The following is a 16,862-nucleotide window of genomic DNA, read 5'->3' as shown; positions in this document are numbered from 1 at the left end:
ATTCGGTTCCGCAAATTGCAGAATGCATACAGCTGGCATCCGTGTTTTGCGGACGGCAAAACCCGGCGTGGTTGTGTGTATGTAGCCTAACTTTGGGGCATCCACTGCGGGTCTAAATGTTAGCTAGCTTCCTTGCTGGCATAGATTTAGAACATTTTCCATGCCTAAAATAAATGAAGAAAATGATGAATGAGACGGGCCTGGCGGCCTGTGCCCTTCAACGCCCACACCAGAGGGAAAAGTCGCAGATTGTGGCGCAAATAACCTTTGTGCTGCAATCTGTGACAGATATACAACAGAAAACTGCCATATATCAGTTCATAAATGACCCTCATAGTGCATAAAAGTCACCAACAAACTCATTAACTGCAGAGTTCAAACTTCCTCGGGCATCAACATCAGCACAAAAACTGTGCTGGGAGCTTCATGGCTTGGGTTTCCATGGCCAAGTTGCCGCATGCAATTCTTAAATCACCAAGCACAATGCAGAGCGTTGGGTGGAGTGGTGTAAAGCATGCTGGACTCTGGAGCAGTTTATGGGAGTGAAGAATCACGCTTCTCTAGCGAGCAGCCTGATGGATGAGTCTGGGTTTAGTGGATGCCAAGAGAACGTTATCTGCCTGACTGCATTGTCCCAGCTGTAAAGTTTGGTGGAGGAATAATGCTATGCGGATGCATTTCAGGGAATCTTAATGTTTCAACATACCAAGGCGAGTAGGCTGCGGAAACACTTTACTGGCCCACACAAAGCCCTGATCTTAACCCCACTGAACACCTAAATTAGAACAAAGTTTGTGAGACAGGCCTCTCCTCTGTCTGACCTCACAAATGCTCTTCTGGGTGAATGGACAAAAATTCCCAGAGACACCCTCCAAAATCTTATAGAAAGAGTGGAAGCTGTTTAAGGGTACTTTCACACTTGCGTCGGAGTGATCCGGCAATCTGCATGCAAACGGACAGCATTTGTAGACGGATCCGGATGCAGATCCGTCTCACAAATGCGTTGCAATAACGGATCCGTCTGTCCATTTGTCATACGGACAAATGGATCCGTTTCTATTTTTTTCCCCACATTTTTAAAGGTCTGCGCATGTGCAGACCAGAAGGACGGATCCGTCATCGCAGTATTTTTAAGGCACTAATACATTACTATGGGGAAAAAAATGCTGGATCCGGTATTCAGGCAAGTGTTCAGGTTTTTTGGCCGGAGATAAAACCGTAGCATGCTGCGGTATTATCTCCGTCCTGAACAGTCAAAAAGACTGAACTGAAGACATCCTGATGCATCCTGAACGGGTTACTCTCCATTCAGAATGCATGGGGATATGCCTGATCAGTTCTTTTCCGGTATTGAGCCCCTGTGACGGAACTCTATGGCGAAAAAGAAAAACGCAAGTGTGAAAGTACCCTAAGCTGAAAAGGAGGTACCAACTGCACATTTATGTCTATGGCTTTAGAAGAGAAGGTGATAAAAGCTCCGGTAGGTGAACTTTTGTCCATAAAGTGTATTAGGAAGATCCATAACTTTTCAAACTTTTCCACATTCATGACAATGGATACCCATTAAAAATAGGCACTTACAGAGATCCCCCTGATATTATGAGGAAGAGGCTACCAGCTATTGGACCCCCACCAATTAGCTTTACTATGGGGGACTTTCAATATAAGGTGAGCTGGTCCAAAAGTAAATACAGCTTAAAAAGATCAAAGGAGTTATTTGGGACTGCCAGAAAATATGTGCACAGGGATATATATATATATATATATATATATATATATATATATATATATAATTAACCCCTTCCCAACATATGACGTAATGGTACGTCATGGCGGCAAGTGACTTGCCGCATTTTGACGTACTATTACGTCATGGTGATTGGGCGGGCACAGGAGCAGTGCATGCCCGATCACTGCAGGGGCCCGGCTGTAAAAGTCTATGCTGGCGAATAAACACCTTCTATGCCGCGGTCAGTGCTGACCACAGCATAGAAGGGGTTTGTGGCAGGTGAGGGAGCCCATCGGGTCCCCTCGCTGTTGTGGAGGGGACCCGATGGGTGACAAGGCAGCCCGATGCCATGCACAGACATTTACAAAATTATGCCAACATAAAGTAGACATATGGGAAATGTTAAGTAATAAATAATTTATGAGGTATCGCTTTCTGTTTTAAAAGCAGAAAAATAGAAATTTTGAAAATTGCGAATTTATAAAATTTTTGGGTAAATTTGTGATTTTTTTTATAAATAAAGGTGAAATATATTGTCTCAAATTTATGACTATCACGAAGTACAGTGTGTCACGAGAAAAAAATCTCAGAATGGCTTGGATAAGTAAAAGTGTTCCAAAGTTATTACCACATAAAGCGACACTGGTCAGATTTGCAAAAAATGGCCTAGGCAGGAAGGTGAAAACTGGCCCGGGTTAGGAGGGGTTAAACAAACCTTGTTTACTATACTGCGAATGATGTCACATCGATTCTTTACGATTTTTAGCACTTCAGATATTCCCATCAGCATTCCGTTATCTGTTTCGAAAAAGCTGCCGTCCAGGGGAACGTCATGAACGAATGTCTGTTCAGAAAAGAAACACAGATCATTTTCTTGCAGATGATTGTATGGCTGAGGCCAGATTTATCATGACTCTGACCGCTCACTCCACTTTCACATATGGCTAAAGTCAGATTATGATCGGCGCTTTAAGACTGTAATAATGTGGTTTGACGGTAGCAGTTTATCCGTCAGTAAGCAGCTTTACAAAAGTCGCACGTCTTTACTAAAAAGTCGCATTTTCTATTAAAAAGTCTCATAAGATAAGCATGGTCCTCACCGGAGTGAAATTGCTAATTTTTTTGAGACTTTTTAAATAGTCACAATACTAAATCTGTCTAGAGATTAATTTACATAAGAAAACACGCCCACTTTCAGAAAACTGGCGAGCATAGCGCAGAGCCGGAAAAAGTCGCAAATTTTGCACAGTTTAGCGATTGCGCACAAATTATTCTGACTTGAGCTAATGATAAATCTGGCCCATGGAGTTTCTCATGTATGTCATTTATAGGACTGTGGAAAAATGATCAGTGTACTGGGTTTCAGTCAATTCCGTTTTATATCACGCAACACAAACTCCAACCTTCATCTTTCCACCTCTTTTTACAGTGCAAGGCGTCCGTGGTCTCCTGAACCAAGCAGTGGTCTAATAACCGTTTACAGCATGCTCAGCTAATAGGTCTCTGACCAAGGAGGGCTGTAATATCTAAAGAGTCCATAAATGGCCCGAATTTCCAGAAAATGTTATGACAGCTGAGACAAAAATGATCTCCAAAACTTGGGGCTGAATGCTCTACTGATCCTCTGATCACCTGCAGCAGATGTGTGACCATGTCTTACCTTTTAATTTCTGTTAGGCCTCATGCACACGACCGTTGTTTTATTCCGTGTCCGTTGTTCAGTTTTCAGTGATTTTCTGCGGACCCATTGACTTTCATTGGGTCCGTTGAAAACTCGGCTAATGCACCGTTTGTCATCCGCGTCCGTGATCCGTGGTTCCAGTCCGTCAAAAAAATCTAACCTGTCCTATTTTTTTCACGGAAAACGGTTCGCTGACCCATTCAAGTCAATGGGACCGTGAAAAAACGCGGAGGCACACAAGATTGTCACGCGCGTCCGTTTTTTTCCTATCATTTGCATGGCAATCTTGACTTAGATTTTTTTTAACTTTCCTTCATGTCTGGTGATCCTCCAAAAATAAAGGAGGACACACGGAAACAAAAGCGGGAACCCCATTTTGCGGAACGGAACACAACGGTCGTGTGCGTGATGCCTTAGGCTGCAGATTTTCCATCAAGGAATTGCTGCTGGAAAATGCACAGCGTTATACAGCAGCGGCAAAGTAGGTGAGCTTTATGTGTCAACTGCAGCATAAATTGAACTGTGGCGTGGATATAATATTTGTAGCGTGTAAAATCATGATGCGGATTTCCACTGTGGATTTCCGTAGCAAAATCTGCAACAAATATACATTTTGCATATGCCAATTCTGCAGCAGAAATCGGGCAAAATCTGCAGTGGAAATTCTGCTGTGGAATATACTTCCCCTTGTGGCGGTATCTTTAGGCTATGTAAACATGTAGAGGATGAGGTGCGGTTAAAACCACATGGGAAAAACTGTGTTTTTTGACTAGGTGTGAAGGCTATGTTCACATCTGGGTCAGAGGCTCTGTTCGGGTCCTACATCACAGAGTGATATCGGAGAGAAAAGTCCAGCCTGCATGACCTTTTTGTCCGCAAAAAAAATATTTTCCTGAACGGAAACCTGATAGATCCCATTATAGTCCACGGGGTCTGTTAGGCTATGTTTCTGTCAGTTATGTGCCGAATCTGGTATTTCCGTTATTTTATTTTATTTTTGCTCCTATAACGGAGTAGAAGAAATGAAATAACTAGTGCTGATATGAAAAAGCCCTTATTTAACATGTTTCACCTGTAGCAACTGCAACCACATTGAAAACTGCATGGCGGTATTTTCGATATGGTTTTAATGCCGTTTTCACCACACCTTAACTCCTATATGGGAATGTACCCTTACGACATTTTGGGGACTAAAGACTTGTAACAGATTTCATGTGTAAATCAGTCATTGACAACAATGTCTAGCATAGTTATACTGTACCTGGTTGTAACTTTTATAAAACATCAACCAGTAAGACATTCCCAGCATGCTGCTCCGGTGCATTCCATCTCTTATGTCTGAAGGGGCTAATTTCTCTCCAAGAATAACATGATATTTTATTGTGCTGTTTTCCTACAAAAGAACATATTCAGAGAAAAAAAAACATTTCTTGAGGAAAATGAAGAACAAAACGCTCAGAGCGTTACATAGGGCAGTAACACAAGAACGTGAGAAAATAATGGAATGAGGTCTAGGTGGGCTGTCCGACGGATAGTCAGAACAACTATGCTCGCATGTGAGGGGATGGAACAGTCAGACAAGGCCAACTGCAGTAAGAGCTGGGAAAGAGCTCAAGAAAAAGACCAAGACACGAGGGCTTCACTGAATCCAGACATAACGCGTTTCAAGGTACAAGCCTCTTCTTCAGATACACCAGAACAGATATCCAGTGTATCTGAAGAAGGGGCTGGTACCCTGAAACACGTAGATTTCAATAAAGTCTTTGTGACATTGGCTAGTGCTTGTGCCTGGATATTTCTTTTGAGCCCTTAATGCATTTTGGCAATAATTCATCTCTGGTAGTGACAGCTTTTCATGGAAAACTGTTAGAAACAGATGTAAAAGGCCACAATTATCTACACGTAAGGGTGGGTTCACATCACGTTTTATGCCTCCGTTTGAAGTACACGTTAGGAAAAAAATATATACAAAAACGCAGCACACCACGTTCTTGTATCCTGCACAGGCCGGTAAAAAAAAAAAGGTATACTTTTTATTTATTTTTTAAATGGAACTCTATGGTGAACGGATGCCACTGTATGGTATCAGTCAGAGGCATCCGTTTAATTTATACGTTTTTTGCATACATTAAACAGACAGGAAAAACGTGATGTGAACCCACCCTAAGCTCAATGAATTCGGATCTATCCCAAGATCCGCTCACTTATTTTACTGGCTGGAATGCCCAGCAGGCTATGCTTTTCTGCCCAACAAAAATAACATAAGCCTGGCGTAACGGAGGTTATATGACGCCAGCCAAAGGCAGTTTTGTTGAACGATGGAACAGGTGGTACTTATAATACTTATAATACTGTTATATAATAGTTTCGATTTCTAGGTATCTTAAAACCTAATGTCTGGATTCAAGGTGGTGTATCTAGATTACTGTTGCAAATCAAATGCTTACCAAAGAGGTCAATTCAGATTGATTGTAAAACCCGGTCACAGCAGAGTTGCTTGGCACGAGAATTGTGTATTTCTGTCTGCTGGATTCAATTTCCTGAATGAGTCCATTTTTCTGCAGTAACAAGAGATTGTTCAGTTTATTAATATACAATAATGGCTCTGTTCATACCGCATATGTCTGCCCAACATCGAAGATCATCACTGTGAACTTGTCCCCATCCTGAATAAAAGGGTGATGGCAGTTTGGGGCCTAAACCTGATGTCATTGAATCCATTGTCCTTCAGTGGACTAATCCTTGTGAGACCGGGGTCGCAGAAACCCCATTCACATGAATGGGATATGGATTGTAGTTGGATTTAATATGGATTTTTATACAGAATGCATTGTGAAATCAGTGTCAAACCTGACTTGTGTGAACATACCCTAATGCAAGCCACAGGTAGCTCCTAAGATGTTGAGGACATGAGAAGCTACTATCTACAGGGTAATCATACAGCATGACTATTCCTTCTCTGAAAATAATCCGATACAAGAGCTGTCAAGACAATACTACAGTAGTTAAAAAAACACTTTTTTGTTCACTCAACGTATTGACCACAAATAGTAAATAGTTGTAGGTTTTAGTTCAGCTTGTTCCTTACACACCAAGAGTGCCGCTGTAGGGGCAGAAGTCTCACTCTGGTGCCTGAAGGGTGAGGGACCTGTTCTGGAGCCTAGGAGTTTCATGCCCCGCCACTGTGATTATGAGCTATGCTAGGTGTATTTGTCTACTGAAAATCCATGTCATACAGAATATCCTATGCTTTAATCCCTAGTTGAGAGAGGGATCCCCAGTTTCGTTTGGGTGGAGTGCGCCTACAAAAAGAATCTTGCTCTGGATAGACTCGTGTATCCTTTATAGCCCATTGATTTCAATGGGAACGGTGTAATGCTTCATTTCCCCTGTAGTAGTGCTGCAGGGAAATTAATACCTTTTAATACCTTTCTGGCAGGCTTCCTACAGATTACAGCTGATTGAAGGGGGTCTCAGCAATGGATAACCAGGGTCGGACTGGCCCAACAAAGTATCCTTCGGATACACCAATTAGCTGCCACTAGGTCTATTTCTTCATTCAAAATCAATGAAACTTTATTGATGATATAGGGATTGGGCCTAAGTTCTTTTGGTGGGTCCCTGAAACCCAAGTCCGACCCTGCTGGTAACCTTGTGATCAGCTTATTGTCAGGGGACCCTTCTAAATACAAAGGATTATCCATAGAGGAGAACCCATGGAACCCTTATATTCTACCCCTTGAGTGAATGTCAGTGAAGAATTTATGAACCCTGCTGGTCGTAGTATACTGGACATGTCTTTCTTTGCAGGAATTATACAGTATTACTTCCTATGGCTAATATTTCTGTGTCCATGATCCATTCCATGCATTTCCTGTATCATGTAGCCTCTACATTCCTGTCTATCATCGTTCTGTCCTTTGCGGCAGACACTGCTTTACCTGGATTGCTTTCTTAAACTGTTCAAAAGCAGGAACTCGATCTAATGCTTGGTAGAGACCTGGCCGCGCTGGTGGTATGGCTCCAAGTGGTGGGGTCAAAACCTAAAGGAACAAAAAGGTCTTCGTTTTTTTTCTAAATTACATTTTTGAAATTTTATTTGTTTATTAATTGTGTATTACATGTCAATAACCATGCACGATACAGGGACATAAGTAGATTAAGTGCATATACAGCGGCTCGTTTACCCCTGCACTACTAATAACGATCAGTAAAGGTGTCCATACACCTTTAATAGCTGTCGCTTGTCAGCTATCTCTCCAGACATCCTCAATACACATACAGTACATGCTGGGTTCAGCTGAGTGCTCTCGATCCTTTTCTCCCCGACTTTGTCTGTATGGGAAACATTAGACTGTCATTCTCAATGGATTCAGCCGACAGCGCACTATGTGTATGGAGGCCTTAAAGGGGTTGTCCCATCTGGGATATTTATGGAATTTTTATAGGATATGCGAGATATGTGGGGGTCCCACCTGTGGGACACTCTCCTATCTCCAGAACGAGACCCCAAAGTCAAGGGAAAGCAAGCGTTGCATGAGCTGCCACCTTCCATTCACTGCTATGGGAGTTTTGAAAATAGCCGAGCACTGGTGCAGGCATTTTCTGAAGTCGCATAGTGTAGCAAGCTTGTACTCCATTCACTGCTATGGCACTTTCAAAAACAGCCATGCACACTCACTTGGCTATTTTCGGACGTCCCATAGCAGTGAACGGCGAGGACGCCGTGTATACATGATGTGCTCTCTGTACACTTTGAGTGCCCCATTCTGAGGATAGGAGCAGGTTTCAGAGGTGAAGCCATCAGCCTTTTGACATTTATGACATATCCTAGTGTAATGCCATAAATGTCCCAGATAAGACAACCCCTGATTGCAGGACTACACTGGGCTTTTGTTTGTAGTCTGTAACCATGGAGACATACTGTACAGGTGTGTAAAAGAGCTGTCTGCCCAAAATGGTTAGATAATTTAAAGTCTAGGAACACCTTTGGGAGAGATTTCTTTTTTATTCTGCTCATTTTGGTCTGATCAGTTTGATAAGAAATGAACTATAATGAGTGTTCAGAGATAATGGCTACAGACTGAGCCATCAGAGCTGCTGCCTGACGGGAGTCAATGTAAACACAAAGAAATATTTTGCAAACCCACAGAAAATGAGAGCTGTACAAAGAAAACTGCCAAAATTATTAATAAACTGCAAAAAGAAAAATAATTTTTAGCCCAAAAGAAGTAGAATGCAATACAAAAAAAAAATGCCCCAAAGGCATTCATAGTCTTTGAAACAAGTTACTAGCAACATTTAAAAAAAAATTATATGCATTTTAACAATAAAAAATTAAACATTGCAGAACTGAGTAAAATGAAATGAAATACAGAATATCTCAAAGTTTTCATTTCCTTATTCTGAGAAATCTTATGAGTTAATACGGGGGTTAGATAACACAATTAATGACTAAATGGGCAATTACTGACCATATTACATAACCCTTCATAATAACAAATGATGTGAGGAAACCTACAGAAGCTGTTCTGCTGGAGCACCACACGACTGTGGCTGCAGCTCCTTTCGGCATACAAGTCCAGCGGCTGCAACCATGTGGTGCTACTTGGCCGGCCATGCGGAGAAGCACTGTAGTAACATATGGTGCATGCTTTGGAATGGCTTTTTGAACTCTCCATTCAGTGGGTGCAATAGCAGCGACAGTCTCAGTTTATAAAGAGCATCCTACCTAGATATGCTTTCTTATAGTCGCCTGCCTGGCGACAGACTCCCTCGAAGATAGACAGCAATATGACTCAAGAAGATGGTAAAACACTAACCTGGTTGATAATGAAAATATATCCATTTGAAGCTGGAATGTTGTGGACAAGAATTTTTGCTTTATTCACTGTTATATTCTGAAATAAAGAAGAAACTTTGCTGAACTCGCTAGAGCTTGAAGCCTTTCCCTTACCACAGATTAAGACTTGATTTAGCAATATATTGGTGCCAGGGTGTATATACAGTATTTTTGGTGGTACTGGTTCACTGGATAAAAATACTTACTCCATTCATGGTACCAATCTCCAACTTTGTCCTTGGGTCAATCGTATCCAGTTCTTGACCAATATGTTGTTTTAGTTGCTCGGATGTGAAGGCTCCTCGGAGAAAGTGCGCCCTGCAATAACGTGTACGTTATTTTCATCCAAATGTTAAAGGGGTTGTGCAGGGGGCTTATATTGATGATCTATCCTAAGGATAGGTCATCAATATCTGATCGGCGGAGTCTGATCAGCTGATTGAAGAGGAGGTGGCGCTTGTGCAAGCACTGCTTCCTCTTCAAAATTACACCGCACCTCAACTTGCTTGCAGCGGCAGCATAGAACTGTAATTACAAATTCTAGTCCTATTCCGGAAGTCGGACTCCCGTAGATCTGATATTGATAACATATCCTGAGGATAGGTCATCAATATAACAAACATATGGAAAGTCTGAAACCAAGTTACTGGGATTTTGTTTTTCACAACATGTAGAGAAAAAAAACTCCAATTACTAGGCCTTTACTGTGATTCATTATGGATTTATGGTGTAGTATCTGCAGAAGATGGATTGTTACAAAGGAGGTATATAACTCAGACAATTGTTCAAGCCCAAAGTATCTGTCCAATAACAGGTTTTAGCAGTGAACAGAAAGTAAGTGATCAGTACACGAAGTAGGGAGGGGAAAAGTGGTGGCCCCTAAGTGGACATTGACAGTACCCATGTAAACTACTTTTGTGTAAGTATGCAGCCCAGTGGATCCATAATCCCTACCTCCCACCCATCCCATCTTTTATGGATGGTTGTCCTACAAAATGGATCTAACATGGTTGGGAAATATGACATTTGTGTCCCAAAGTGCTGATATCTGGTAGATGGGAGCAGATCCATATTATGTTACAAGACAAAATGGGTCTTACCTGACTAGAAAAGGCAACTTGTCCAGCCAAAACTTTTTAGTACTCTCCGGAAGCGCCCCAATGGCTGCATCAGTAGGGACTAAAGCAGTGACATTGCTTGAGAGTGAAATGGAGACTTGAGAATTCTGTAAGAAGTAAGAAATAGAACAATCCTATTATAACCTGAAAGTGATGTCACTAATCTGCAGAAATAGCACCAGATGGAAAGACCTTATATGTTGGTAAAAGGTAAACTATAAGACACAGGGTGTAATCTTGATTGTTATAAAGGCTCTGGTTTAAATATATTAAAGGGGTTGTCTAACGTTAGCAAATACCATTTATCATGTAGAGAAAGTTAATACAAGGGACTTACTAATGTGTTGGGATTGTCCATATTGATTCCTTCGCTGGCTGGATTCATTTTTCCATCACATTATACACTGCTCGTTTCCATGGTTACAACCACCCTACAATCCATCAGCAGTGGTTGTGCTTGCACACTTTAGGAAAAAGCACCAACTTATGTGAGCTCCCGCATTCCTGCTTTTTACTATAGTGTGCAAGCACGACCACCACTGATGGATTACAGGGTGGTCGTAGCCCCTGGATACGAGCAGTGAATAATGTGATAGAAAAATGAATCCAGCCAGCAAAGGAGGCGATATGGACAATCACAATACATTAGTAAGTGCCTTGTATTAACTTTCTCTACATGATAAATGCCATTTGCTGAAGTGAGACAACCCCTTTAATTATACGTATGCATTTAAGAGGACCTGTCATCTCTCCTGACATAAATATATTAGTAAATACTTGTAGAAACCATAAAAATACGACTCTGAAGATTTATCACGGCTTTTACTTTTTGTATCGAAAAAAGTCACAAATTAAGTAGCACAACAAATTTATACCATAATTTGCGATTTTTTTGAGCTTCGACGCTTTTGTACAGTTGCAAGAAAAGGGGAGTGGCTTAGCATGGGTAGGCGGGGCTTTCACAGGCTGCAGGATTTATTATAATTTATGCCAGAATCTGACATAAATTATAGCTCAAGTTTATAGTGAATAAAATAAACTTAGGCACTCCTTGAGATTTGTTTGATATATTGTGCTGATTTTTATTTGGTTTTCATATGCAAGGCAACTTTATCGTGCATATGCGACGTTTCGGTCCTACTTGGACCTTTTTCAAACACTAGTTGCCATGGGAAGAAAAAAAGAGAATTGTGATTTTGAGGAAGGTGAATTCTTACCATGTGAGACCACATGGTAAGAATTCACCTTCCTCAAATCACTATTCTCTTATTTTCTTCCCATGGCAACTAGTGTTTGAAAAAGGTCCAAGTAGGACCGAAACGTTGCATATGCACGATAAAGTTGCCTTGCATATGAAAACCAAATAAAAAGGGTCTCTCCTAGGAGTCCAGTCAGGATTTACTCAGTTTTTTTTACTCAGAAATTTTGCATCTATATGTTTCCACCAAACAAATGACGTTGGTCACAGACTAGTCCAGGGGGTTTCTACAGGAAGCATAGATGAGAGTGAGCTTTGTAATTTAATTTGTATTTAAAGTGGACTTTCCGCCATAATTGTAACATGAGATATGGAATGTTTGCAGAGGGATCAATGACCCCTAGAGGGATATCAGGAGCACCTGACAGGTTCACCTTAAAGGGTATTCTGGTTGTTACAAGTTATCCCCTTTCCACAGGATAGGAGATAACTATTAGTTTGGTGGGTCACACATGCCCATGGCCGCCCCATTCATTTCTATGGGAGTCCCAGAGATAGCCGAGTACAGCGGTAAGACCCCCACCGATCTAATAGTTATCCCCTATCTTGTATATAGGGGATAACTTGTAACAACCAGAATACCACTTTAACAACAACCACATCAAAGATCAACATAAACAGTAGAGATGCGCGAACCAGAGAAGATTAGTTTTGTTTCAAGTTCGCCAAATTTTTTGAAAAAACTGGTTCAGGCATGAATCGATGAGAGAGAGAGAAAAGAGAGAGAGACTAGTACACAAATGTGTGTTTCTCAACAATATATGCATTGTCTAAGGGGTACGCCTTTTCATTATGGCGAGTCCATGGTAACCTGAGTACATGTGCGCAGCATTGTAGGCCACCGATTCTCCTCCAAGTTGCTGGGAAAGATTTTTAAATAAGCTTTCCTAAACCTATTTGATGTTGGAAGATGTTAGACATGGTAATTTACATATATTTTACCAAGAAATCCAGAGGAACGTTGTCTAGCCTAGAATAGTTGTCATGTGTATCAACTGGTATCCATAATAGAAATAGTCCCGACCCAAAGGTTCCCCCTAAGGCCTCACAACTAGAAATGTTGTTCTCATCTTCTTTTTCTGATTAAGTGCTTTTGTCCTGAAAGAACTACTTGCAGATGAGAGGCCGACTTAGCTATTTTTCTTGCTTTGCTACATCAGTATGTTTAAAAGCAAGTAAGGCATTTCTGCCAATTTGCTGTGTGAAAATAATGCAGTGCTCATATTGCTGCTGTGTTCTTCACAGAAAGTAGGTATAATTATAGCCCTTTACAGACAACATCTTTAGCACTTTTATTTCACCATTTTGATTAAACAATACTGCGTATGCTCTCCATGGGCTCTCCATAATAAGAAACATATCTATAGTGTTGAGAAACACACATTTGTGTAATAGTCTCTCTATCTCTCGTGAAACAAATCACAAAAAAATTGGGTTCGACTGAATCCGAACTTTTTAAAAAGTTTGCACCGAACCTCGAACCAGTACGCTCATCTGTAATAGACAGCAAACAATACCTTTATCCATCCGTTGAAAATGCTTACATCTGGGATGCTCAAAAGTTCCTAAAATATAATGATACATACATATGATTTCTTAGTTTTCACTGGCAGAAATACGATCGTCCATGAATTTCCTTATATAGATGGTCTGAACATTCATTTTTTCATATACTTACACATACTGTACATGCAGTGGTGAGATCCAATGGTCATTTTATCATGTATGCTCACCATAAAGGGGTTTCCCACCATAGAAAATAATGTCATATTGCTAGGACCACTTCCTAATTGGTGGAGATTAGCCTGCTAGGACCCTCATTAGCCTCAGAATAAAAGAGCCGCTGTGCCGCTAGACTACATTTGCACAACAGTGAAAAAACTAACGTGTGATGGATGTATTTAAAGGTCGTCACTCGTCTGTGACGTAGTCATAGTCTATGGGGTTATACACATTGCAGTTTTTTTTAACGCCAGTAAATAACAGATGTAAAAAAGATAGAACATGTACCATCCTGTCCGTTTTCGCTGACTGACAGACCCCATACAATTGACCGGGACCATTTTTGACGTCCGTTTCTCAGAAAGGCGACAGTTCATCCGTTTTTAACTAACATGTTTTTCACGGTCATATGAAAGAGAATCTGACACCTCTCCTGACAGGTCTGAATTAGTACAGATTTCCCATAAAATAATTTGGGAGCATCTAGTCTAGTGTTACCAGTTGTGGATGTGTCCCTGCATAGTCTGACACAGTTCAGTCAGTGCTGACAGTGTAGGGGACAAACCCCTTTGAAAGGCCAATGGTAACACCCAGTTGTCAATTTGTTCATAAGTTTCTAGATGTAATAATAGAGGAACTGCACAATGCAGAGTTATAAGGCCCCTTGCAGACGAGCGTGTCCGGATAAGGTCCGGATGCGTCCCGGTGCATTGCGGCAAACCCGCGCGAGTAGGTACGCAATTGCAGTCAGTTTTGACTGCGATTGTGTTCCGTTGTTCAGTTTTTATCACGCGGGTGCAATGCGTTTTGCACGCGCGTGATAAAAAACTGACTGTGGTACCCAGACCTGAACTTCTTCTTCAGGTTTGGGTTCAAGGTTGTGTAGATTGTATTATTTTCCCTTATAACATGGTTATAAGGGAAAATAATAGCATTCTGAATACAGAATGCATAGTACAATAGGGCTGGAGGGGTTAAAAAAATAAAAATAAAAAATTAACTCACCTTAATCCACTTGTTCCCGCAGCCGGCATCTCTTCTGTCTTGTTCTGTGAGGAATAGGACCTTTGAAGATGTCACTACGCTCATCACATGACCCATCACCATGGTGATGGATCATGTGACGGACCATGTGATGAACGTAGTATTGTCATCAAAGGTCCTATTGCTCACAAAAGACGACAGAAGAGATGCCGGCTGCGCGAACAAGTGGATTAAGGTGAGGTAAATTTTTTTTTAATCTTTTTAACCCCTCCAGCCCTATTGTACTATGCATTCTCTATTCAACTAGCAACCGTGCGTGAAAATCGCACTGCAACCGCACTTGCTTGCGGATGCTTGCGATTTTCGACGCAACCCCAATCATTTCTATGGGGCCTGCGTTACGTGAAAAACGCACAAAGAGGAGCATGCTGCGATTTTCACGCAATGCACAAGTGATACGTGAAAATCACTGCTCATGTGCACAGCCCCATAGAAATGAATGGGTCCTGATTCAGTGCGGGTGCAATGCGTTCACCTCAAGCATTGCACCCGCGCGGAAATCTCGCCCGTGTGAAAGGGGCCTAACTAACGATGTTCCAGAATTGTTATTTCATGGGAAATACAAATATTAATTAGATGTGCAATTTCCTGAAGGAAATATTTAGTGCTTGAAAAGAGCTGAATGCTTCTGTGTAAGGCCTCATGCACACGACCGTATGTATTTTGCGATCCGCAAAAAACGGATCCGCAAAATAACGGATGACGTCCGTATGTATTCCGTATTTTGTGGAACGGAACTCCGTGTGAATTCCTTTGCCGTATTTCCGTTCCGCAAAAAGATAGAACATGTCCTATTATTGTCCGCATTATGGACAAGGATAGGACTGTTCTATTAGGGGCCAGCTGTTCTGTTCCGCAAAATACGCAATGCACGCGGACGTCATCCGTATGTTTTGCTGATCCGTTTTTTGCGGACCACAAAATACATACAGTCGTGTGCATGAGGCCTAACTGTGTGTGACAGGGGGAGACAGAATTTAGCATGTTACGGCACAGTTCAAAGTATATAGTAATTTCTGCATAATATTGTTGGTGTGTTATTTTGAATACAATGAATATAATATTAGAGGAGCAGTCTATACTGACACCAAATGTATCTGAATTGTACAGTCCCTGACAAAAGTCTTGTCGCTTCTCTATTTTGTAGAAACTCCTGCTATTAACCTGACTTTTAATTAATCAATTGGTGTTAGAAATAGCTCATATGAAAAGCTAAAGCCCTCCCAAATGATGTTTCATGCACTGAAATAAATTAGTTTCACTGAAAAAAGATTTATCATTTAATCAATTTTGACAAGACAAAAGTTTTGTCGCCTATACAGAAATTGAACAACTTTACTGCAAATCCAAAAATATGTCAGCAAATTAAGTAGTGGTGCTGTGAGATCCAAATGTAATATCTTGTATGACTTCCATGAGCTTGAAGGACAGCATCCATGTGGTTTGGCAAGGATTCATACAATTTATTGATGAAGTCATCAGGAATAGCAAAGAAAACAGTCTTGCATGCCTCCCAGAGTTCATCAATATTATTTGGTTTCGTCTTCCATGCTTCCTCTTTCATCCTACACCACATATGCTCAATGATGTTCATGTCTGGAGACTGGGCTGGCCAATCCTGGAGCATCTTGATCTTCTTCGCCTTAAAGAACTTTGATGTGGAGATGGAAGTATGTGATGGAGCGCCATCCTGCTGCAGAATTTGGCCTTTTTTTATGGTTGGGAATATAAGAGGTAGCTAAGATTTCTTGGTATTTTAGACTATTGATGTTGCTTTCCACCCTGCAGATCCCTCGCACACCCCCATACTGGATGTAACCCCAGACCATGATTTTGCCTCCACCAAACTTCACTGTTTTCTGGGTAAATCTCGGCTCCAAGCGGGTTCCAGTAGGTCTCCTGCAATATTTGCGGCGACTGTGGTGTAATTCAACAGAAGATTCATCTGAAAAATCCACCTTCTGCCACTTTTCCAGCGTCCATCCTTTTAGCAGGCTGTGGCCCTTGGCAAATGCCACGTTTTTTCAATTGTCTTTTGTTTAGTGCTGGCTTATGGGCACTGATTCGACCATGGAGGCCATTTCGAGACAGAATCCGACAAACTGTCCTGGTTGACACAGGGACTTCAGGTGACCAGGTCTCGTGGAGCTCTGCTGCAGTGGAAAATAGGCTGGCCTTGGATTTTCGAGCCAACAAACGGTCCTCTCTAACAGTTGTTTTGCGGGGTCGGCCTGACCTGGCCTTGTCCAAAACGTCTCCAGTCTCTTCAAATCTTTTTTTTATCCTCTGAACTTGACGCTGAGACACATTGAAGGTGTCCGCCACATCAGCAGTGGATCTGGTCTTCAGCCTCTTGATAATCAACACTTTAGTCTCCGGGTGAATCTTAGGCATGTTTGCAGAGGTCTAGTTGCAGTTGATGTGAAGGTCTAGTGTACTGGGGTTCTTTTTATACACACCTGAGACCT

General features: G+C 41.5%; 1 protein-coding gene across 1 annotated transcript in view; it reads right to left on the bottom strand.

Moving 5' to 3' along the window:
* The window catches only part of STAB1 (stabilin 1), a 382,691-nt gene that overhangs the window by 201,890 nt on the left and 163,939 nt on the right, over positions 1-16,862 (bottom strand). The window contains exons 28-35 of the mRNA XM_040408846.1: positions 13,146-13,193; positions 10,353-10,477; positions 9,459-9,570; positions 9,233-9,310; positions 7,352-7,453; positions 5,858-5,968; positions 4,672-4,803; positions 2,445-2,573 (exon numbers count right to left, since the gene is read on the bottom strand). Coding sequence (XP_040264780.1) covers positions 2,445-2,573; positions 4,672-4,803; positions 5,858-5,968; positions 7,352-7,453; positions 9,233-9,310; positions 9,459-9,570; positions 10,353-10,477; positions 13,146-13,193 — 837 coding nt within the window. The remainder of the gene's footprint in view (positions 1-2,444; positions 2,574-4,671; positions 4,804-5,857; positions 5,969-7,351; positions 7,454-9,232; positions 9,311-9,458; positions 9,571-10,352; positions 10,478-13,145; positions 13,194-16,862) is intronic.

The sequence above is a fragment of the Bufo bufo genome, chromosome 9, assembly GCF_905171765.1.
Source record: "Bufo bufo chromosome 9, aBufBuf1.1, whole genome shotgun sequence".
Classification (NCBI taxonomy): domain Eukaryota; kingdom Metazoa; phylum Chordata; class Amphibia; order Anura; family Bufonidae; genus Bufo; species Bufo bufo.
This window is presented reverse-complemented; position numbering and strand designations above follow the sequence as displayed.